The sequence below is a fragment of the Artibeus jamaicensis genome, unplaced genomic scaffold, assembly GCF_021234435.1.
Source record: "Artibeus jamaicensis isolate MK-2021 breed Jamaican fruit bat unplaced genomic scaffold, CSHL_Jam_final contig_1016, whole genome shotgun sequence".
Taxonomy (NCBI): Eukaryota; Metazoa; Chordata; class Mammalia; order Chiroptera; family Phyllostomidae; genus Artibeus; species Artibeus jamaicensis.
Genome location: NW_026521195.1, coordinates 6770830 through 6796005, shown reverse-complemented (window position 1 = coordinate 6796005; position 25176 = coordinate 6770830). Strand labels below are relative to the sequence as shown.

Genomic DNA, 25176 nt, shown 5'->3' with positions numbered 1-25176 from the left:
ACTTAAAAGTCTTGAATTTTTAAAAGACAGACTCTTTCTCAATCTATTGTCCTATAGAGCCCACCCCAGAGCCTGGCTGCCTGCTGCTGGTTGAATTGAGTTGAAAGAGGAAAGGCTGGGGTGCAGATGTGCCCAGAGGGTTTTTCTTAGTTCTCCCAGTGCTGATGAGTTCCTTTTCTTTGCTTGGCTTCCTAGTACAGAATTCCAGAGAGGGGCAGGGTAGCATATTGGGTAAAAACAATAACAACAACAACAAAAATATGGTAACTTTAGGCCCAGGTTCCAGTCTTGGTGCTGACATGTAACAGCCTTGTGACCCTGGCCAAGTTTACTAGACTTTTTTGAGTCCGGTTTCCTCACCCCTAAAATGAAAGTAACAAAAGCATCTCCATGGTAGGTTTGTGAAAATTAAATGTAAGACAATGAATGTAAAGTAGCTAACAATTCCATGGAAGTAATTTTTCCATAAGTGTTCAAAGCAGTGGGTGATGTGTAAAGAAGACAGCAAGTCCTTGGTCCTTGGTCCTCCCAGAGCCTGACGCTCACAGGGCAGGACAGTCCAGGGCTGTGGGAGGCACAGGAAGGAAGCACAGGGGGGCACAGGCATCTGTGTCATCCTTGAGCCAGTCCCCCTGGGATTCACACTCCTCAGCTGCCTGAGCCGCTGACCCTCCCCTGATGTTGCCTGCTTCCCACACGTGCTTGACAAACGATGCCCGCTCAGGGGTCATTAAGCCTGGATAAAATAGTAGGCAATTCCTCTTGCCCTCCTTCCCTCCTGCATCCCCACGCCCAAGAAGGAGGATGTTTCCCACACGGAGAGGATGGTGGGGCAGAAACTGGAACCCTCATGGAAGGTCACAGGTCACATTTCCTTCTGACTTTGTAACAGATCCACCAGAGCAGTGAGGCCGTTTGTTCGTCTCTGCATCCTTAGGCCAGTGCCTGCCACATAGTGGTGGGTGCTGGGAAATAGAAAAAGGAAGAGAAACGAAAAGCTGATTTTAAACACTGTGTTGGGCACTGGGCATGGATGATCCTGTGAACTGGTTCAAGGCTATAATGAATACCGATTAAGCATTGCAGCTACTGACCACCTTCCATGTGGTTTTCTTTCCAGGACTTGCAGGGACACGGGGAAGGCATTGCCTTATGTGACCCTGTCACAATACTGGGCCGAGGCAGACAGGTTCCAAGGACAGGAGCTCCCCGGAGCAACCGCTGAGGAAGAAGCCTGGTCTGGTCCCCTGCGTGGAAACCCAATCTTCCTCTCACTAGAAAAAGCTCCACTTGGAGCATTTCAAATAAAAAAATACTTTTTAATTGAAAAATATTTTTTAAACTTGGGGGATAGAGAGAGGAGATTAAAAGGAGGATATGAGCATAAAATAAAGAGGAAGAGTATAAAATAATAGAAGCAAACAAGTAAATACCCCCGAATCAGGCCTAGCAATATTAAGATAGAGGGACCAAGGGAATACTGTGAAGTGGTCAAGGAAACATCAAATCAGGCCAAGACTGTGTTGGAAGCTAACTTCCTTCTTCTGTACATCGGCATCTTAAAGGCCCCATTTTAAACTCCCAGAACGGCCCCCTTTCCCCCATTCTGCTCTGCTCCCCACAGAATGGCAGCCAGAGGAGAACTGTGGTTGTGGCATGGATTTCTCATTTCCTTGGACTAGGTCACTCGATCTCTTTAATGGAGAAGCGTCTTGGGGTCAAGTTCTAGATCCTGGCGGTGGTTTCCTTCAGCCAGCAGTTCCGTATTAAAAGAGGAACCTGCACACTCCCAGCACAGCTGACAGTAACGGCAAATGGGCCTGGGCGGGGCACAGTGTATCTGTGCAGGACTCGCTCCTCAGCAGACGCCAGCATTAATTTGTCACTGTGTTATAATGTATCCGTTTGGTCTGGGGGGAGGACAGACGTAAATTGCTACTTTATGGCTTTTCAAATTTTATCTACTGTCTTCCTCCTAGCTGACCTTGTAATTTAAACTGTTCATGCTCCAGTGGGTGTTCCTGAGACACTCCGAGTTCATTACCGGTCAGAGTGCTTTGTCAAGAACCACTTGGCCGGGGAGAGGCCTGTCTCTCTAAAATGCAGCTCCTGTTACTGAGGGCTTCCTATGTCCTTAGGACCTCAATAGGTATTAAAAATTCCTATGCGGATTCCCCATCCCCAAAGGACTGACAGTTAGTTGGAGGGATGGGGTGTGCTGCAACAAAGTATAGTGACATAGGGACGTAACATGATTCGAAGCACAAGTACGGGAAGTGAGCCAAAGGAGGGGACATCGTCGGTGGTGTGACTGTGGGGCTTTCAGGGGAAGAGATGCAACTGGGTCTAGGCCTTGTTAGAAAAACAGACTTTGAAGAACAACAGCAGCAACAACAAAAACCATGAAAAAGCTGTTCCAGGCAGAAACAATGTATTTCAGAAACCCTGTGAGCCAGACCTGTGGTAGGGGCTGGTATGACTATCTTAAATCCTTTGGAGAATGAGGAAGGGGAGAAAAAAATGAATGTAAGTTCGAGTGATGAACAGGAGAGTTAAAAGTGAACACATGGATGAAGCGATGGTTGGATCAGGAAATGCCCAGGGCACCCCCAGCATGGATCCCGGCTCACGAAGCCCCACACACTCATCTAGACATGAGTGGACTCTCCCCGAAGGATGCTGGGCTCCCCATATGCCCAGGTGGCCTTAGGAATCCTGGGAGCCCGTGGATTCCACCTCCAGCCTCTGACGGTGGCCAGGCCTTGCTTGCACCCAGCGGGCCTTTGCTGACACCGAGCCAGAAGTCTGGCCTCTCTCACCGCTGCCCCCAGACACAGAGAAGGGAGGGACTGACTCACATAGACATCTGTGGTCAGTCACCCATTCCCATTCTCCAGGGGAGGCATGGATGGGGACGCACCACACAATTTATTCTCTTATCCCAACCTCGTCACGTGCTCCCAGCAAATGTTAAAAAAAAATTAGTTCACCTTATGTCCACCTAACGTGTTCTACATTTCTTCTATGATTAACTGGATAAATGTATGTATTTTGGTGAGATGAGGCCTTCACCAGGTCAGCCCTTGGGGTGGCGAGAGAACAGGAAGGGGACAGGCAGTACAGGGGACATGGGGGACAGAGAGCACACCGACGTCTGGGCCCCTGGGGCAGCCGGGTGTGGGTTTTAGGGAAGCTCCCCGAACCTCTGGCACTGGCCACCTGCCAAACCCAAACCTGCCTCATCATGACTTTGTTCAACTGCAGCAGCCTCCTGAACAATTCTCTTCTCTGGGATGTTGTGGACAGTTTTATTTTAGAGATGGTACTGCTGCTTTGAAAAATGAAAGTCAAGCAAAATACATGACGCTTCTTAGAATGCAGATTATTGGCTGCAGCCCCAGAGAGTGAGGAGTTCGGGGTGAGTTCAAGGTTGCCTGCACCTCTCTCCAGGAGGTTCCCGACCACGCCCTGCCTAACCCAAGCCTGAACGGCAGCAGAGGCCTCACTTCAAATGAAGAGTTTCTGAGTGTTCAGGGCTCACGCTCCACAGCCCATTAAGATTCTTTCTTTTGCTTCCATTTTGCATTTTTGAAGACAAATATTTTCCAAATTCCTTTATTATGAATATTTAATACTCTGTACGTGTGTGAAGGAGACACAAACAAATTTTGCCTGTAGAACAAATGGAAAGAGCAATAGAGAGACATTTTCACCAAGATTACGCTTCATCTTTCTTTCTGGAGTCATATTTTGGAGGAATCGCTGTTGAATGTCCATAATAATTCTTCTTTAGTAGTTTCAGATGGATCTTGGAAACAGGTCTTGAAAATACTGCCAAGAAAATGAAGCCGGTGACAGCGGGCCCTGTGCTGTTCACAGACCTTTGGTTAGGAGGCGACACAGATATATGTGAGGTCGCATCTTTGGTGTCACCTGACCTTGTTCTTTTTTAAAGGTTTTCTTGCTTTCTTTTTAGAGAGAGTGGAAGGAAGGGAGAAAAAGAAGGAGAGACACATCAATCATTTGCCTCTCCTACGCACCCCAACCAGGGACCAAAACCACCAGCCAGGCAGGTGCCCTGACGGGGAATCGCACCAGTGATTTTCACTTTGCGGGCTAACACGCAACCGACTGAGCCACGCTGGTGAGGGCTGACCTTGTCCTGGGAACCTGCAGTGGAGGGGAAGGGGGAGTGGGGAGCACCCACGGCTGCTCAGCGCCGACCCTTCCAGGTCTCAACCTGGAGCTCCGGCAACATTGCCTGGGAGCCTTGAAGAGACGCTGATGCCTACAACTCTCCGACCAGGAAGGGCATCTGCGCCTTTTAGAATCTCCGCAGGTGACTGCCAAATGGGGAGGCTGCCACCCACTATTAAGGGAAAGGAAAAAAGAAAACCTCTCTATTCTCATTCCCTGGTTTGATGATAGACTTTTTAACATGCACTCATTTATTTTTACCTAAGCTCTGTCCAGGAAAAAGAAAAACCAGCGAGGGGACAAGGAATGCAGGATGTCGGTGTGATCAAAACGCAGAAGCGACTTCCGCATCAGAGGCAGACCTTTGTCCTCGGCACCGGTCTCTGTCCGAGTCCCTTTTGTGTAGTCTCTCCAACCCTTAAATCAGGTCACGGATGCTGAACCCACCCCAGTGCACGGCAGGACGCAGCGCTGGCAGGACCTCCTTTGGGACTTCGAGCCGGATGCCAGCATTTGCTACCCGCACGCCTGCTCCTCCCCTCGACCCAGCCCAGCTTTGCTCCAGCTTGGAAAACCAGGGCCCGCGTCTCCCCTCCTTCTTTTCCACAGACCAGCTGGAATCTGGGAAGTGATGGATGGAGGAAGGAAAAGGAAATGAATCAAGGTGAAGGGGCAAGTGTGAGGAGCCAGTGAAGAGAGTCACCAGATGCTTCAGAGAAAAGCTTTGGGTGCCAAACCCCATTTTTCTGGGGCTCCGCAGCCTGAGATGCAGTTGTGGAGCCAGTGGAGGAGGAGGCTCACAAAATCACAAGTGTCTTAAGAACCAAAGGGATTCCGGCAGAAGCACTGCATGTAGCTATGTGCGGGCGCGACTCAACACAGGAATGATGGATGCACGGGTGCCAGCTTTACACCCAAAGATGAAATGACAAAAGGGAAAACATCAAAGAAAGGGGAAGAGCCTCGCAGTCACAAACAGCTGCCATAACACCATCCCGCACCGGGTCCCGGGCACAGTTCTGTTCTTCACGCACATCATTTCATCCTCACGACCTACAAGGCGCAGGATGGAAAACACAGGGAGGCTGAGTAATTCACTGAAGGTCAGCATGTTCGAGGGGGTGCTGGGTCAGCAACCCCAGTGGGGCCACCCCACCGCACCCTCGACTCCTCACTGTCCTGGGAGGTGGGGCATTTGGAAAAGACAGACACCGTGAGTTGTGGTTTCCCTTTAGTGCTAGAAGTTGCTTCTTTGAAAATAAAGGCTGTGGAAGCCCATCCAACACAACTGACCACGGCCTTGCACGAGGACATACGTTCAGGGCCTGGGGACTAACTTGGGTTCTTTTTGACTTGTGTATGAAGAAGTAAGCCATCTGCAGGCCTTGGAAGTCTGTTGTTGGGGACAAATGACTTGAACCGCCACTGAGAGCCTATCACCACCACTCGCAGTTTCGCGGAGGTATTTGTGTGACGGTGCTGGAAAAGCTGGAAGGTGTGTGAACTCGCCTCCACAGTTTGTGTCAGGCCTCCCCGATGGGTGCCTTTCCGGAAAGTGGGTGGCAGAAGAGGGACCACACCACAGTGTTGCAGTCATGCCTGGTGGGACGAGCTTCAGGGCTCTCTGCCACCTCCCGAGACCGCTGGACGGCAGTCGGGGGAGCCACAGCACCTACCGCATAAGATCGATCAGTCCCGGCCGAGAACTCTCCCCTTTGGCACAGCGAGTGGCCCGCGCGGAGGGGCACTCCACCACTGCCCCCCGCACGGCTGGGTGCCCGGGCACGGTGTCCCTCCACACTGCAAGTCAGCTGGGCAACTCTGGCCAAGTCCCCGAATGACACTGTCGGGAAGAAATAGATAATTCCCCAAGTCCCTTCTAGAAAGAAAGAAATTAAAAAAAAAAAAAAAAAAAGGCTGTGATGTCCTGATTAAAATGAGACCGGTGTATAAGTTCGGTTTTCTTTGAGGAGGACTGGCTTGATGGCTCAGTTTCGCTGCCTGTTTTCCTCCTGCCTTCAGTCTCCTCCCGGTAACGCACCCCAAGCCCTTCCCTTTCCATTTCCCATGGACAGGTTTTGTGAAGACCCCGGGCGCCTCTGGTCTGCAGACTCCAAAATGCGCATCGCTCGTATTCAGTCCACCTGGGCAGTTGTTTAGATTATCAGCCTGGAGCCCGGCCATGTGTCCGAATGCCACAGCCTCGGACACCCCTCGTCCAGGAGACACTTTCTGCTGCTTATGACCAACAGTGAGAATCCCACCAAAGATGTGCTTGTGACACTTCATTAAAGTGAAGAAATTGTGTTGGAAACGTTTGTTTTCAACATGGATGTGGGCCTTTTGCTTATGATTTCAGTGGTGGGGACGGACTTCAGAGTGACAGCCCCATTTAGTGGCTGATGGTTCGCATCGTCTGTGCCAGTGACCAGGGCTCTGGGTGGTTTTGTGGCAGTGAAAATTTCCATTCGTAAATCCCGTACGCAGGGAGTGCTTACTGCGGGGTGGGCAATGTGCTTGATATTGATGGAACAAACAAATAAAGCATAGTTCTGCCTTGAAGTCGAATAAAACAGAAAAGTGTAAGAGTAAATAATTGTGAGTAAATAAGTTGTGGTAGCCACCCTCCGGGGCACCCCTGCCCTTCAGAAGGAATTCCCTGAGCCCCTCCCCAGCCTGACTGAACCCCGCTTTCCCCACCTGCACCCAGGAGCCTGCAGCTGTGCTAGGACTTGACCCTTTATGTCCAACGAGTGGGTGTTGAACCACGCGGGGCCCAGCATATTGTCTCTCTCGAGAATCTGAACCTAAGACGAAGAGGCCTTATTCAGTTTGGGCAAGTCTGCTAAATGGAAGACTCAGAATAGAAAATGATGGGACAGCCACCTTCTGCTGGTCGCGTCAGCAGAGAAGCAGACGAAATCAGTGGGCAGAGAGAGTGGCGTGTTGCAGACCCAGGGAGGACTGGGGGTGGGGACGGGGTGGGGGAAGGGTCCTGGAGCATTCTGCTTTTCACCAGTGGGCTGCAGACCCCCCGGGGCCTGCATGAGCCCCAGCTCTCCAGGGCTCTGGGCTGCTTGCAGTTCTCTTCGGTGAAGCCTGCTCCCAATTTTTTTTTATCACTGCTTACAACCAAGAGTTCTAACTAATAGATGAGTGCAATTAATTGCTATTAGCATAACACTTGAAGTGGGTGAAGAATAAATTTTTAGTTACATTGTTCCTACACACAGGGTAAAGACGACAAATTGTATTTCATGATGCATCGGCCAATGACAACGCATTTCTGTGTTAAATTCTCTCCACTCTGCACGTTCCCGTGAGGTGACACTTGTGAGACACTGACCTAGGCAGTGGGTGGGGGTAACAAGGTACACCACTGTGGTGGGCAACCTGATTTTGGCTGAGGGCTAATTCAGGAAAAAGCAAAAACACTTAACAGGCTGTATTTCTCTTGCATTCAAAATGGTTTTTATTATTGATCCCATGGAGCAAACTATGTTCTTACAGCTTAGGTGATCTATTTGTTTGAGAGAAGAATGTCAATGAGAAGACTATCTTTGCTTTTCAGCCTCTGAAATGATGTAATATGGCCCAATTTGAGTAGTACCAGGAGGCAGCTGTTCCTACTTGCCCTTCTCTTAAGCTTAGACAGAGCCTTCAGTTCCACCCTGTGAGTTCACCTGGATTAGCCAAGCGTATCCCCCCATCCCCCCAAAAAGACCTACCTGAAGGAGCATTGTCATGCCCATTTGACATATGGAGAAACGGAGGCTCTGTGGAGGCTTCAAAGCATGGCTGTAAATTCTCTGGCACTCCTCCCACCAAGAAGAGGGGCCTCTCTTGCCTCCGCCCATGCAACGAGGTGCAAGTGATGCCATGAGAGCCAGAGGCTGGGTCGCAAAAGTCAATCAACTCCCACTCGCCTTTTTCCTGGGACAGGTACCCTTGGAGCCGAAGCCTTCTCTTAAGAAGTCCAGCTGCCTCAAAGCCACTGTGATGGAGGGCCGCCCGGTGGGACCAGGCTGCAACAGGGGGAGGGGCCCACCACTGCTGATTTTCTAGAAGGAACTGGCTCCAAGGCACCCTGGCTGGCCCTCTGCTCCATGCTGTGGGGCAGCGGCTTCCAGCACAGAAAGGCAGTGTTGGCTTCCCCCAGCCCTCCTCTGATGGGTTCCTTGGCTGCGTTCGCCATTGAAGGCAGGCGTGTTGCCGAGTTCGGTGGGCACCACACAACCGTCCTGCAGAGCCTGGCTGGGCTTGAGGAATTACACCTGGCCCCGGGTTCACATTTGGCCGGGTCTACAGGAAAAATTTGTGTTCTGAGCTCCAGCAGATTTTTTGATCTAGCTTTGGTTTTAAGGTAATCGTTCTCTGTTAAAAATGTAAATTTTCACCTGCTTCTTCCAAAGAGATTGGCAAAAAGGCATATAATCCTATAAAATCACCTTTACTTATAATGAAGTCTGGGCTGCAGGGAGGCGGTGCTCACGCAGCACCTGGGGTGTCCTGAGGCCAGAGGGGATTGCGACAGCGACAGAAAACCATGGCAATGGTGCCCCTGGGAGGCAGTGCTGCAGGACTGTCAGCTGGGCAAAAACAAGTCATCCTGCTCATTTCTGGGGTATAGGTAATGTTTTCTTTTAACATCCATGCATTTCATAAATTAAATCAACAAGTATTAACAAAGTATTGATTTTATTATGTATGTGTTTTTGAAAAGGAGAATCCGCTTGTTTTTGCCTGCCACAAAGTCAAAGCCCAATTCAGGGGTTCATTGCCAAATTTGTATTTGTGCTTTCTAGGTTTCTCTTAATGAAGGTATTCCTACTCAGTGAGGAGGAGGAGAACGAAGGAGCAGGAGTGTCCAGGACTGTGATAAGGAGTAAACATTGTGTTTAGAATATTAAGTATAGTGCCTGGTCTAGGGGAGGAGCTCAGTATATGCTAATTACTGGTCTTTCCTATTCTTCTCTTGTCTTTCCAGTGTTTCTCTAGCAGATGGATACAAATGAGGTCAAGCTGACTTCTGTGCTCTCTGGGAGAGGTGCCCAGAGCTTGTCAGGGCAGTGGTCTGTGAGTCCACCTGCCGCTCATTTGCATATTGGTAGCTTCCTCTCCCAGGAATCATGATGACCCAGGGTCCCATTTTTGAGTCCACATTCTGGAAACATCCTTCACTACCACTGCCGCCATTACCCATAGGATTTAGTATAATTGCTGACTTGTGTGTCTGTTTCCTCCTTGAAGGCAGAGAATGTATTGCTTCCCTCTGAGCTCCTTCCTCTGTCTAGCACATAGCAAGAACGTGATCACTTTAAAAAAAATTATCTGCTTTGCCTTGAAATTGACTTTCAGATGCTTGGCATGAGTAACATTTTTTTTTTTTTGGTCTTGTTAAACACACCTGATCATAACAACCCATCACACATCTCTGAGAACGATCCCATGAACACAGCTGGGTCAGCCTGAGACGGGGCAGTGCTCTGCAAACCTTCTTGGTGGTCACACTGAATCCCCTTCACTTCCCGGATGGGCGCACTAAAGCCTGGGCAGGCCAGCTGTCTTTCTGCTCAGCCTGAAGCTATTAATCACCATGAAGAAATTGGAGTGGGGAGATGGAGTCACCCGGGCTCAGAGTGGCAGTTCCGATCTCAGTTTCCCTCAGCTACAGGGCAGGCAGCCCAGTCCACATCCACAAGCCACCCCCTTTTACTTTTGCTTAAAGACGTCACTTAAGAATAGGTCTTCCGGCCCTGGCTGCTGCGGCTCAGTGGTTTGAGCACTGGCATGTGAACTGTAAGGTTGCTGGGTTCGATCCCTGTTCAGAGCACAACCCTGGGTTGGGAGCCAAGGCCCCATCTGGGGCAGGTGGGAGGCTGCCAGTCGATGTTTCTCTCCCTCTCCTTCTCTCCAAGTAGAAATAAGTAAAAAATGTTTTATAAAAAGGCTTTCCGATTTCCTGTGTCTCTGACGGAATTAACAACCACGCGAGTGCGTGCCACACTTCATGATGTCTTTGTGCTCCCATGAAAGCCTTACAAATGTTTTTAGTTTAAAAAAAAAAGCACTTACAACCTGCAGAGTATGAATGCAGTCAAAGCCATTTCAGGACACTTTCCAGGTTTTCACATACTTGGGAACTTTGCCTGTGAGAGTTTTCAGCAACCGCTCATCGCAGCCACTCACCTGCAGGTTCCAAGTCCAGCGTGCAGCCTGTCTGGCTGAAGGCCACGTGACTCCCAGCGCCAGGACCAGCGCCGCACCACCCTCTGGGGCTACACTGAGTTCCACTCACACAGCCCACGCTGTCCCAAAGTGGCCTCTGCAGGGAATTTGATATTCTGCAGATAATTTTTAATCCCAGCAAATGGATTCTAGTAAACAAGCAAAGGGGGAGTGAGCACCTCAAAGGCCTTTGCCCTGGACTTCTGCTCAATGCTGTTGGGAACCTTACACCTGGCTTCTAGCTAAAAACATTGCATTGATTACAGGAACCTGTGCACTCCACAAAGCCAATCGGCTACAGGCACATGAGGTGTCCACGAGTACCAGTTGCACCCAAGTAATCAATAAGCAGGCCCTTCTTTGTCTCAAGCTAGCCAATAGCAAGCAACCTAATCTCCTTCCTCTCCCTTCCCCCCCATATATATACCCAGTTCGGAAAAATAAAGTTTGCAGCTTGACCAGAATCTTTTGTCTTGCTGCCATTCTTCGCGCCTCTTGTCCCCCCAACCCATTTGTTCTAGGTAGGTGGTCGAGCCCCAGTTGATTGCTCCGCGGGCCGGAGCACAATGCAAGTCCCCGGCCTGAGCAGAGGCGGCAGGGAGCCTTGGGGCTCTGCCAGCAGACACAGGATCTTACCCTGGGAGGAAGCTGGGTCTCTTCAGAGTTTTCCAGGGAGCCTGGGGCAGGGTGGTCAGCTGCGGGGCTCCTTCACTGCAGGTGCAGCTCCCATGAGTCAGATTCTGATCACAGGAATAGAAGGAACCGGTGCTGCTGGGGCAGGAACTCCTGGGTCCACACAACGTCCTCTTGGCCTGCTTCCCTGTCCCTCGCTGCTGGGGCACCGCTGGAGACCGATCCCCTCCCCAAAGTTCAGCCCTGCCCTGCACCCCCAGGCCTATGCCAACCCTGAGAAGGGTTGGGAGGAGCAGCACTGGGCAGTCTTCTTGGCCAGTGATATTTGAGACGGTTCTTGGGAGGACCTTTGGAAACCAAGGTCTTCCCCTTGCAGAAGTGCCTGTGTCCCGATTCTCAGCCAGCCCTTCTTGAAATGACCACTCCCAGGGTCCGTCCTTTCTAAACCTGCAGTTCTATCCCCTTATATAAATGGTTTTTGCCTAGGGCAGTTTGGTGAGATAAGGAGTTATCTTATCCTTTTCAATTTGCTTTGCGTTCCCTGGTGAGATATTGGTCAGAAGCCATGCTCTAGAGGTCTGGGGTTGTTGAGTTTCTTGTTTTATACCTGAAGGGAAAGACCACCTGAAAAAATTCAGTTATTTTAAAACTTAACACCACGGGATACCCCTACACAATAGCACCCCGCAACTTCGAAGGGTAAGCTGCAGCCGTGGATTTAGGCGGTGTGCATTTTCTGTCTCCAGCATAGTGGCTTCCCCGAACCAGAGGCGTAAGTTAGACCTCATCAGAGAAGCAGCACAAGAGCAACGCTTCCCGAATCGCCATAGCGAACGATTGATAATAGACTCTGGAGGGGACGGATGGTCCCTAAAGAATAAACAAACTACCGGAGGGAGGGCAGGAACCCGTCCCATCCGCAGTTGGCTCAGTGCTGATCCGACTTCGGCAAGAACAACAAGCGAAAAGAACCAACAGCCACCTCCAGGGCACTTGTTCTGTTTCTTATGCACATGTATCACCTTATTTTTCTCTTTCAGAGACCATTTTGAAGTGTTCAAGGATGAAATGTGGCCGAGGAACTTGACAGATCTCATTGGCTCCATTAGGCAACTCATGCACCACACAGCACCCCCGATCCAGCCGCTAGCGGGGTGCTCAGTGGGAATGTACCGAATGGAAGGGTTTCCCAGGGAGAAGGGTGGGCAGGGCAAGGGAGGTGTTACTAAAGGAGAGAAAGCATCGTTTTTAGACCACAATATCTTCTGGGTTTTATCAAATTACCTTCTTGGTGTTGACCAGAAAATTCCAGACTGGTCAAGGTTCTTTTCCTGAGAGAAGGTGAGACAGACAGGTGAGTTATTATATCCAGGTGAGGCGTTGTGGGTGGTTAGCACAGGTGCCCTTGTTTGGGGCCCGTGGTTTTCTCTTTCACAGAGGAGTGCAGAGATGAGCAAAAGTAGGTTTACAGTTGTAAAAGTTTATTATTGTATTATTACTTATTATTGTATTGTTTTAAAACTGTAAGCCTATTGTTGCCTGCCTTTTATATCTCCATTTTGCATATGAGAAAAATGTTAAATTGCCAAGCTAGGAAGAGATAGAGCAGGAATTGAAGCCAGTCTTAATCTACACACTGATATTTTGAATTTGATCCAGCAGCACCCCAAACAGTGTTGGAGACCTACAAGATATGTTGATCCATTTGGGGGCTAAATGAGGTATATACTAGGAACAGCAAAAGTTACCCAATGGGATCACTAACCACCATGTCTTTAATTTTTTTCCCTATGTTTCAACCACTTATTTTCCATGTTATTCCTTCATACAACATTTACTGAGCACCTACTATGTGCCAGGAACGATGAGAAGTAGAATATGAATCAAACGACACAAGCCCTATATTTAAGTAGCTCTTAGCTCAATGAGAGACTCTCAGAGGTAAAGAGATAATTTTAAAATGATCAAACTACTTGGCAAGTGGAGTGGCATTAGCAGACCTTAAGGAGATGGTCCCAGCAGGCTTCCTGGTGGAGGGGACATCTGAGCTGAGAGGTGAAGGCATGAGCAGGAAGAGCAAGTGGAAGGAGGACAAGTAAGACTTTAACAGACTGAGGCGACAGTGTGAGCACGCGCAGCAAAAAGAGATGCTGAAAAATTCAAGCAGTGCATTCATTGCGGCTGAAGTGAGAAGTTGGGAGTGTCCATCATCCTACAGGAAGGCGGGACCAAAGCAGAGAACCCCACCCCCCACCCACCCCCAAGGCACCAGAGGAGGGAGAACAGGAAGAAACAGTGGAGATGTTGTGGTTAAGGCAGAGAAGAACCGGGAATTACTGTTCCATCCCTACCTGCAGAGATAATCACAACTAAAAAGAAGTGTAGCTCATGTCCTTGAGTTTTCTGTTTCTGCCTGGATTTCTCCCATCTTTAAAATGTGCAAACCAGCTACTTAACTCTTTTTGTAGCTATTTCATGACAAACATTGTAATACTTAAGAGCCGGCAGATGGCGCTAAGTCTATGTAAAATAAACATTTTGCTCACTAACAGTTTTTAGTGGGTATTTCCTCCTACTTACTGTAGAAGAAATTGTTTTCATAATACAGTACATCATTTCACTAGGTATGAGTCTATAAACAATAACTACACTTCAGATTAAGATGGTTTTGCTTTTCACGACATTGTAAAGAGTCTAATGAAGCCTAGCTGTTCATTCAAAACAGCTGGACTTGGCTGGAGGCATTCTGTGACCGACTTTCAGTGCCCATCACTTCACAGACGTGCACAGCGTGTGTGCGCTGTGCCTGCACGGCCCGCGTGTCTGGGCTCGCCCGTGCTCAAAGGACTTTTCTCCACTGTGGGAACCTGGAGTTGGACAGGGTCTGGGGGTGCGGGGAAGGACTGCCTCTCGCCGTCCCTCGCCTGGCACTGGCTGCTGCAAGCTGGGTGGGAGGAGCCATGACCCTTTTGAAAATAGAAACAAATTTAATTTGTATCTCTCCTATATATTATGGAACATGGGTGTTTGATATAGAAAACTACCAAATACACCGATATGTTAGGTTGCAAAAACAGAATTCTCATCTTTTGGGGGCTATAGTCCAACATTCCTGTTTACTGACACAAAATAAAGGCAAGAGACTTGGAGTCCTGAGACGAGGTGACCGACCAGGTGACGTAACATTGCTGAGCTCCTTACTGGGTGAGGGAGCGAATGGAACTAGCGTGTGTCGGGCCCTACACGCCCGAGCACTTGCACACATTCTTACTAAGCCTCAGAATGACCTTCCAACTAGGTCCTGTGACTTCTGACTTACATACAGGTAAAGAAACTGAAGCTCAGATGCCCTGACCAAGTAGCTCAGTTGGTTAGAGCGCCACCCCCATATGCCAAGGTTGTCAGTTTGATCCCCAGTCAGGGCACATACAAGAATCAATCAATGAATGAATAAATAAGTGGAACAACACAGTTCATGGCATACAGCAAGTGCTCAATAAATATCTTCTGACTTTTGATTGAGTGGTAGCACACCTAGTAAATGAGGTGCCAGGATTCAAACTTAGATCCGACTTGTCAGAAGGCCACACTGTTTCCATCACCATACACTGCCTTCTGTGGGGGACTGTGCAGAATTGTTCTACAGTGGCTAAGTATCATCGCCAGACCATGAATCCAGGACCTGGTGATTTCTACCTTCACAGCAAAACTATTTCAATTTCAGAACAATAAAGGATGAGGAAAAATAGAAAACATGAGCAGAATTTTCAAGGCTCATTTAATTCTTAAACACACACAGCGCATGAAAGTTACATAAACCCATATTAATACATTATATTTACATGGAACATTTTATAAGTTACTACAACTTGTCCCATTTTGTTGTTGTCATTTAATTCTGCCAACTTTAAAAAATGTTTCCTATGCAAACACCGTCTAGTATGTATTACAGTAACTTGATGAATGTCAGGTGTTATGCCTCTTTCTTCTTTGTCCACACACTGAAACAAATTATTTGAAAATGCTAAAATAAATAAACTGTGGCATGCTTTCTCAGCTGCTTTGTGTCCTACAGTGAAATGTTTTGCAACTCTGAAAGTTGAAAAGGACTTAAACTACGTTACTGCAAATGACGGTGACCAGAAAAAAAAAACAAAGGCCCGGTCCGATGAGCTGCAAGGCTAGCAAGACAAAATGCATTTGCTTAATTCAAGATCTAGAATCTTAAAATTTCATTTGATAAATTTAACTGGAGTTTCTTTTCTGATTATATTTCAGCCAAAATTATATCATGTACGATAGCAATTTTTTATTTTGCCTGGATATTAAAAGAAAAACCACTGGATTCTAAAGACAGATGAATAAGCTGCTAAACTTAGAGAATTAATCAATGGAAAAAATACTTATCTGGTTGGTTAAATAGACTCGAGAGGATCAAAACATTACAGAGTAAGCTGTTTGTAAAAATACTTAACTTGAAGCGATAAAAAGTTATTAAAAGCTATTAAAGACCTTCCCAGAGGCTAGTGAAAGCAGGAACAATCTTAGTGGTGGCATGGTCACAAACAAATTTCCCCGCAGAGGTCAGAGGTTGTGACCCCGAGGTCAGTATCGGGGTCTGAGGTGTTGTGTCAGGAACAGCTTTACTCTGTCCAAGTGGTTTAGAGAGTCGGAACCAGTATGCCCTGGTACTAGAGAAAACCTGAAGCAATTCACCTAGTTGGATTGAAAAGACTTACATCTCTTTGATTTGTTAAATTTCATTGTTCTTTTACATACTGTTTTTTAAACCTTAAAGATGAACATTTGTTATGCAGTATGAAATGATTTAATTATTTAAATGCAAGCTTAATAAGGCTGACATTCAATGGAAAACAATGAAATAATGTACCCTCCTTTAGCAATCGGAAAAACTAAATTGCTTTATTTTCTTCTTTTTAAGGGTCCCTGACTAAGGCCTGTGATGTCGATCAATGTAAACAAGCCAGAATGACCGTCTGCGGTGCACATCTGCACCACAGTGCGGCGGGCGGTCGCGGCCTCAGCCGACCTTCAGTACTCTGTACATACTGTTCTGAAACATCGTGGTGAAGTAAGGCCGGGCATCCTTGACCAGGATACTGCATAAGGGGGGGTTCGCTGCATTGGAAGGGTCTTCCAGATCCCAAATCTCTAGCATGCTGCAACCGGGCCTGAAAAAAGGAGAAGAAGGCCAGGTAAACCATAGTCGGTGCGTTCATATCCAGAGGAGACACATAAATTGTAGAGCAGCTCCTAGACTTTAAGAGACTTATTCAGTACATTAAAGATTTTTAAGAGATTTTATTTATTTATCTTTAGAGGGGAAGGGAAGGAGAGAGGGAGAGAAATATCAATGTATGGTTGCTTCTCATGCGTCCCCTGCTGGGACCTGGATTGCAACCCAGGCATGTGCCCTGACTGGGAATCGAACCACCATTCTTTGGTTCGCAGGCTCGCACTCAATCCACTGAGCTACACCAGCCAGGGCACATTAAAGATTTTAAGGCACCATTTCAAAAAGCCTAAGTTCAATATTTAGAGATAAAGGATAAAAATAAGTAGGTTGCATTTTTATTTTCCATGTAATCAAATAATCAATGCATTTTGAATCCAACAAAGGTTCAGTATACATTCAGAACTATATATTTAAAATTTCATTTTCAAAATAAATATAGATCACTATATTTTCTAAGTGATTACCAGCAACCAAATACAAAACCCATTAATTGTGGAATGAGACAAATTTTTAAAAGTGAATACAGTTCCTGATAAACTTCCTATTTGGGGGCTTAAATCCATGTGGATCAGCGTGAAAACAAGGCCAAAGACGGGAAAAGGAAGCTCTGACGCCAAGTTTCTCCTCCTCCACCCATGCCCATTGGGTGGCTCTATGAGTGGACTAGATGAAGTAGTGTTTCTCCCTAAACAGTATTTTCCTTAATTATTTGAATGTGTCTATAATAGCCGCTTTGCAGGTTTTGACTGCTAAGTCCAACATCTGGGCCCGCTGAAATCGGTGTCTGCCAACTTTTCCCCTTAGGCCTGGTCATTCCGTCCATTTCTTCGCAGGTCTGATCACTGTTGGCTGGGAACGAGACCCTGGGGGTTGCAAACTGCTATGACTCTGGAATCTGTTTTGTTCTTGTGCTGATCGCCTGTTCGTAGTCAGTCAACTGGCCTGGACCCCCTGTGGCGTGCAGCAGCCACGTGGGCTCGGCGCTTTCAGATTCCAGCTGTTGTTAATTTGTGAAATTTCTTTATATAAACTATGTATGTAAGTCCTTCATCAGATACATGCTTTGCAATTGTTTTCTCCCCGTCTGTGGCTTGCCTTTTCAGTTTCTTAACACCTTTTGAGGAAAAGACTTCAGTTTTGATGTATATAACTTATTCACGTTTTATGGTTTGTGCTCTGTGTTCTAAGAAATACAGTTTTAGCTGTTACATTTAGTTCTGTAATCCATGTCAAGTTCAGTTTTGTGTGTGGCGTAGTGTGGGTCGGGGTTCAGTTTTTCTCCTACACAGATCTCCAGTTAGATCAGCAACATTGCTTAAGACTCCTTTCCATTCAAGTAAAAAACATCCCTTTTTACATTTCCTTTGTGCTTTTAATTTTGACCCATAAGTTTATTGGCTAGTTTGCAAATACGTATGGATTTACTCATCATCTATTTATTCATTTCTCATTTAATTCTGCATGATTTCACTGAGCACACTGAGACTCTTTTATGGCCCACGGTATCTTCTCTTCTAATGCATGTCCCATGTGCTCTGTAAAAGAATGAGTGTTCTCCAGCTGTTCCCTGCAGCGTTCTATAAATGCCAATTAGACCAGGGTATTTGATACTGTTTGTCTTTGTATCTTTTATTTTTTAAAGATTTATTTTTAGAGAAGGATAAGGGAGGGAGAGAAACATCAGTGTGTGGTTACCTCTCACATGCTCCCTACGAGAGACCTAGCCTGCAACCCAGGCATCTGCCCTGACCAGGAATCCAACCAACAACCCTTTGGTTTGCAGGCTGGTGCTCAATCCACTGAGCCACACCAGCTTAGGCTGTTGTTCATTTTTTTTTTTTTAATCCTTACTGGCTATTTATCTATTTTTCTCTGTAGAGAAAGGAATGTTAACATTTCAAACCATGACTGAAGGTTTGTTTATTTTTTATTAGTTCTGCATATTTTCACTTTGCGTATTTTTAAATGCTGTTTAGATGTATATGCATTTATAATCGCTACATATTTTTTGATGCAGTGACCCTTTGGTCATTATAAAATACCTGTGGTAGTCTTCCCCTAACATGGAGGCATAGGTGGAGATGCCTGCTTTCTCACACAACCAAGTTTAGAGACAACAAAATATTAGCAACAGAAAACACAGTCAGAATACAGAATATTGAACTTTTCGGAAGTCTGATAACAACGAATTCTTCAGCCTGACTGGTAAGAGGGGCAAAGCCAGCAGCTGGTGGAGCAGGGTTGCACAGGAAAACTTGGTCAGATGGACTCAGGCGCGTGGATCCCAGGCATGGGGTTGCAATGGGCAGACCCAGTGAGCGACCCAGTGAGCGACGGGTGGACCCAGCAAGGGCGCAGGGCAGCGGGTTGACTGTGGTCACACATTCATGCACAGATAGACTGGAGAAGGAGTGAGCAGTGAGATGGGACCGAGCAGGCCCCAGCGGCAGGAAGCAGCAGAGGGGGCCGCTATTTCCCCACTCTGACCCCGCCACCACATACAGCATCACAACCCAGCGACCTGGGTGCCCCCCCCCCTGCCGGTGAACACCTAAGGATCTGCTCCTCATACTTAATGGGCACAAACAGACCAAAAATGGCTCAAGAAGATCTCAAAGCCCCAGAGCCCATAACTCTAAGTGACAAAGAAATAGCAAAACTTTCAGATGCACAGTTCAAAACACTGGTGATCAGGATGCTCACAGAACTGGTTGATTTTAGTCACAAATTACAGGAACATATGAAGGCTAAACTAATTGAAATGAAGGGAATTGCACAGGAAACCAATAGTGATGAAAAGGAAACTGGGACTCAAATTAAGGGAGTAAACCAGAAGAAAGAAAAAAATGACCAAACAGGAAAATATGAAGAAACAAGAATTCAAAAAAATGAGGAGAGGTTTAGGAACCTCCAGGACATCTTTAAACACTCCAACGTCCGAATTATAGGGGTACCAGAAGAAGAAGAGGAACAGCCACCAGTGGAAAACTTATTTGAACAAATAATAAAGGAGAATTTCCCCAATCTGGCAAAGGAAATAGACTTCCAGGAAATCCAGGAAGCTCAGAGAGTCCCAAAGAAGTTGGACCCAAGAAGGAACACACCAAGGCACATCATCATTACATTAGCCAAGATTAAAATGAAGGAGAGAATCCTAGAAGCAGCAAGAGATAAGGGGACAGTCACCTACAAAGAAGTTCCCATCAGACTGTCAGCAGATTTCTCAAAAGAGACCTTACAGGCAAGAAGGGGCTGGAAAGAGGTATTCCAAGTCATGAAATTTAAAAACCTACAACCAAGATTGCTCTATCCAGCAAAAGTTTCATTTAGAATGGAAGGGCAGATAAAGTGCTTCTCAGATAAGATCAAATTCAAGGAGTTCATCATCACCAAGCCTTTATTATATGAAATGTTAAAGGGACTTATCTAAGAAAAAGAAGATAAAAGATATGAAGAGTGAAAAGACAGCAAACTCACAGTTATTAATAACAACACCTAAAACAAAAGCAAACTAAGAGGACAGCAGATCAGGAGTGAACCATAGAAATAAAGATCACATGGAGGGTTAACAACAGGGGAGTGGGAGGAGGAGAAGGAGAAGGTACAGAAAATAAGTAGCATAGACAGTAGGTAGAGAATAGATGGGGGAGGGCAAGAATAGTATGGGAAATATGGAATCTAAAGCATTTGAGACACATGGTCATAAATTAAAGGGGGGTAAAGGTGGGAGGGAATGGTGGGGGGTGCAGGGTGGAGGGGAATGAAGGGGGGAATAGAACAACTGTAATGGCATAATCAATAAAATAAAAAAATATATATATCTGTGGTAACAAGCCTTGTTTTGAAGTCTACTGTGTTTTATTAAATTTTGAGTGAAATTAATATGATGCACATACATGAACATAATGATGTTCCTGTCTCTTCTTTTGCATGACGCCATTGCTCCCTAGATGTATTTATTAGATACTAAAATTCTATAGAAGAATACGCTACTAAAATTTCTGAACTTAGCTTTTTGCCACTGTCTGAAAGCCTAATTCCTAATTATCCACAGGTGAAGTGAAAATGTTCCACATCGGGCTCAACACAACTTAGTGCCCCTTAGATCAAAGAGTCTAAAAAGAAAGCCCTCAAAATATCAACTAACCATTTTTGTACTTGATGATTTTTAGAGATTCAAAATTCAGAAATAAAAAATAACCTGTTTTATATCCTTTTGAGTTATGTTAAATTTTTCTCATAATTCTTATAAATCCAATGTAATTCAGTTGTAGTAGCAGAATGTTAATATCTTACTCAGCTGTAAATTCAAATCTGCATTTCACACATCTAATAAAAATTATCATAAAAACTTGGAAAAGCATGAAAAAGTTACATTTTAAATAATAAATTAAAATTTTAAAATCAGGAAACTAACACTATAATTCTTTTAAATTAAATTCTGCTTAAAAGGTAGTATAATTTTACTTTCCTACATGAAATAATTTTAAGTAAAATATTTTAATGACATTTATTCAGAACAAAACTTCTTCAAGAATTAGGACTATTTTTAATAAAATAAAACAGTGTTGCTAAAAAATATATCATAGGGCTCATACTCACTTGGTTCTCACAACACACCATGCCTCTTCTAAAATAAAATAATTCACATGTAACTCCAACAATTTGTCTCTTACTTCTTTTGTAGATTTTCGACTATACATAGAATAAACTATTTTTGTCCGGGCCCTTTAAATTTAAAGATAGATTAAAGACACTTTTAATATGTGATAATAGAATAAAGATATTTTTCTAGCAAATTAAAATCATAATGCTCACTGGATAGAACATTTATACATATGATCCCAAATGGCACAGATCATTTGGGGGACAGCAGTTTCCATACCCCTTATTTCCTACACATGCTAAAATGTACAGCAGTGTGAATTTTGCATGAATTGCTTATTAACCAGTTTAGAACCTAGAATTGGACAGCAGGATAATCATTCGGAATATACAATTTGCTTTGTACCATTTATAAAATAATTAACCTACTCGTGGAATGCATGCAGGCAGAGACTAAGCACAGTGAAAACACAGATCTCAGGAGACAGCTTCATCTACAGAAGCTCCAGAAGACACATGAGTTGAAGGTGAATGTAGGAAATGGAAGCTTCCAGCAGCGGCACCCAGGGCAGCAGCCAGGTGAAGCACCTTCAGGGAAGCTGAGAAACAGGGTTGCTCACCGAGACATGGCACAGTATGTAGTGTGGCCCTGAGTGAGGGTTTCTATGAAACCCAGAATGAATCCGTATAGGCAACCTAAGGAGTTCGAGCATGTGGGATGCCCAAACTCTACAACTGGACATAGAACTTTAAATAACTTAAAATTTTACCTATTAACAAAAGGCCAAAAATTAAATGCAAAGGAAATGGTTACTCTGACAATTCCTGGAATGATTAGAACTATTTTTTAAAGTCAGTCATTTAAGGAAAAGAATGTTCAGACTTCAGTGGGACTTGAGTTCTCATGACCCCCTAGCAAACAAACACTCTACACTTCATTACACCATGAACCACAGCAGGTTTCCCACACTTGTTCCCTCTGTTTGAAGAAAGGCCAGGCACTGGCCGGCAGTGAGATGGAGAAAGGAGTCTGAAACCAGGCAGGGTGGGGGGCAGGGGACTGCGCAGGGCACCAAGGCCAGGGGCCTAACCGACTCGGCCCCGGGTGTGGCCCCCGAGCGGCACTGGGATGCACGCATGCCCACTGAGAGCAGTGAGAACTCTGTGACTCCGGCTTCACTTTGGCAAGATTGGCTTTGGCTTTTTCCAGTTGCCAGAGCTTACTAAGCTCACTGGGGGTGGAGAGGCCCCTGATATCAGGGTGGTGGTTATGCATTTTGAACCTCCAGCACGGACACGAGGGGGAGAGCACGTGTGTGTGCATGTGCTCGCGTGTGCAAACATTTCCCTGTCTGCAAGAGTCGGTGTGAGTCGTGAGTGTGCCCAGCCCAGAGGTCCCATCAGAGGCCCACCTCAGGTCTGCGTCCTCGTAGTGCGGGTGGTTCACAATGGGGCGCAGGGTGGACAGCTTCACACTCGCCATGGTCGGCATGGCCCCCGCGAACACAGCGTCTGCAAGAGATAATGGTTTTTAATAACGTGTGGGACAGAAAACCAAAAGTTACAGATCTTCCCTATGTGAACCCAGATGAGGATGCTAGAGTGCATTTAAACAACACCTGTTGGTGCCATTGTTTTTCCGCACCTGGAATTGATCGATTGTCCCCCACCATAACCACCAGCCTTTGCTGAGTGCCGTCCTGGTGCCAGGAACTGTGCTTAATGTTGGTACAGGACCACACGTTTGAACACTCGCAACTGGACAGGTTGGGTTCTGTGTGGTTCTGTGAACGAGGCCAAGGCTCCGCCAGGTGAAGACTCCACCAGGACTGCACAGCCCCAGCCCCACTCCAGCTGCAGCCCAATCAGCACTGAGCTGAGACGCAGAGCCACCCGTTCCACGTCACGCCCTGTCCCAGCGATTTAGGACGAGAGGAACGCAGAGGCTGGTGGGCAGGCTAAAGGGCGAGTGTCACGGTGCACTTTTCACGATGACTTGTGTGGGTTGTGAATGTCGTCTGACCAGCTGCCAGAGCCGCGCCCTGCTTTCTCCCCTCAGATCGTCTCTACACACTCATCATTCAGGGGCCTTCATTTCTGTTTGACTTTGTAAGTTATATACTGAATCAAAATATGTGATTCCTTGCTAGTCGTACTTTTTGCAGTAATGGCACATATAGATGTATTTTGTATAAATCAGATTCACCAAATCTGCCATCTGACTTCACTTTCAATTTTATCTCTTGGAAGACAAAAAGACCAAATGCTTACCTCCTGGCACTTTTGTATAAAAATTATTATACAATTATTATTATAATTTTAATTAGCATATAAATTACTAATAAGAACACATGTTATTTAGATCTACTATAAATAAATGTTTACTTTCAACTCTAACTATCCTAAATGTAATTTTGAATTAAAATATCTTTATATGCCTTAAACTTGAAAATACTGAAGTCAGTTGAAGTAGAAATGTGCACTTATTATTGCAAGATCCAATAATTAATGAGAGAAGCTCTCAGGCTGGGGCACTGGCTCTCAACCAGGGGATAGCGCCCACCTCTGGCGCCCTTCTGCTCGCATGCTGTGCCGGAGGGGCTGGGGCTGGGGCTGGGGCTGGGGCCGCCGAGGGGGGACGGGGGTGTGGCTGCTGCTTCAATGGTCCGTCACAGGGTGAGAAATTTGGTTGCTAAAGCTTTATTCGATTTACTGTTTGTTAGGGTTAAAATACAATAGCAATCTCAGAGTTGCAGAATATAACTGTGAACAATCCTTAATTTCTGGTATTAATGAAAATTCTTTTTGACAGTTACCCAGAAGGATTTAAATGAGGACACAAAATCACCTTTGGAAAAGCTTTGATTGGGAGGGCATTGCAGTTAGCATTCTCAAAATCTGTGGAAGTATAAATGTGTGTGCATTTTAAGTGTGTGTGTACAAAACCAGCGATACATGTAACGGAGCAGCCACATACCTGTTCTGGTGTTGTGTTTGATCCACTGAATCAGTTCTTCCTGAGGCAAATTATTAAATTCTCCTATTATGCTCCACTGATTACGGAGGTTCGCACAACCTTGTAGGGACATGACAGTTAGGAGGCCAAACATAACGTTCTCAAAACGAACTCTGCAAAAAAGCCAGCCAAAGAGCTGAAATGAAAGAAACCATTTATTTATAATTCTTATATGAAGAATGCTATAGGGTCAGTAATAAATTTTCATCTTGCTACTTGAACCAAGGTGGATTGCCATTGATATCATCAAGTACACTAATCACTTACAGAACTATCCTCACCTATTGTTCAAAAAGAGCAAATATTTTGGAATTACAGGGCCCAGTTACAAATGCAGCCCTTTACTTCTGAAAGAACTGAGGAACACACCTGATCCTTCTAGTACTGATCTGTCACCAGGGATTAAGATCAGCCAATCACGGTTTTGAAACACCCTAGAACTAAACCCTGTAATATCTGGCTGCTTTTTACGGCCAACTTGAACAACGAGGGAAATGGCACTGCTACGTACACGGACGCTGCTCTCAGGAAAATAAGCACCTGACATTCTAAGACTCTCATGACTGGAACTAAGTAAGGTGTTTCTAGAAGCACCTTGGTCCCCATATCCTTGCTACTTCGCCCAGCTCCCTGCATGGCAGCTATGGTAACGGAACCGCAGAACAGTCGACATTTCCCAGGGACTCTCTGAGCCAAGAAAACAGCAGCAGAGCAAGCATCTGCTCTGGAATCAGAAGAGCAGCCAGGGGTAGCCTGGATGGGCCACAGGACCCTTGCACAGATGCACACTCCAAAAATCAACGTCTGTGGATGGGCTACTCGCAGAGGGAAGGGTGTACCTCATCACTTGTCTTAGAAATATTTATTAAAAACTAGGAATAATTTTCACAGCTATTTGAAGCTGCTTCCCTTAGTCTACAGGGAGTCATGAACTGACATTAAACGCATCTAAGGTTACACCAGTGTCTTTACGTTTTGGTTACTCAGCGGCAGCACCAGGCCGAACGCCTTACCCGCCAACTGCAGATCAGGGACGCCATCACGCACATGTGCGGGGTCAGGAACAGCTTCAGCCTCATGATGAGGACGGCAAGGGCGGAAAAGGCAAACAGCTGCAGCGTGTGGAAGATCAGCTACAGAATCAAAACAAAACGACCATTTAACCTTATCTATTTTTAAATTAAGAAACACAAAATTAAGCGCATAAAGCTATTACTATTCATCAGGACAAGGACCGTTT

The 25176-nt window shown here is 46.0% G+C and overlaps 1 protein-coding gene across 1 annotated transcript in view; it reads right to left on the bottom strand.

Annotated features, from left to right (window-relative positions):
• Positions 1-14856: 14856 nt before the first annotated feature.
• Positions 14857-25176, bottom strand: part of DPY19L2 (dpy-19 like 2) — a 51577-nt gene continuing 41257 nt past the window's right edge. The window contains exons 16-20 of the mRNA XM_053661288.1: positions 24950-25069; positions 23898-24072; positions 22333-22432; positions 20918-21043; positions 14857-16250 (exon numbers count right to left, since the gene is read on the bottom strand). Of these exons, the coding sequence (XP_053517263.1) occupies positions 16100-16250; positions 20918-21043; positions 22333-22432; positions 23898-24072; positions 24950-25069 (672 nt within the window). The 3' untranslated portion in view covers positions 14857-16099. The remainder of the gene's footprint in view (positions 16251-20917; positions 21044-22332; positions 22433-23897; positions 24073-24949; positions 25070-25176) is intronic.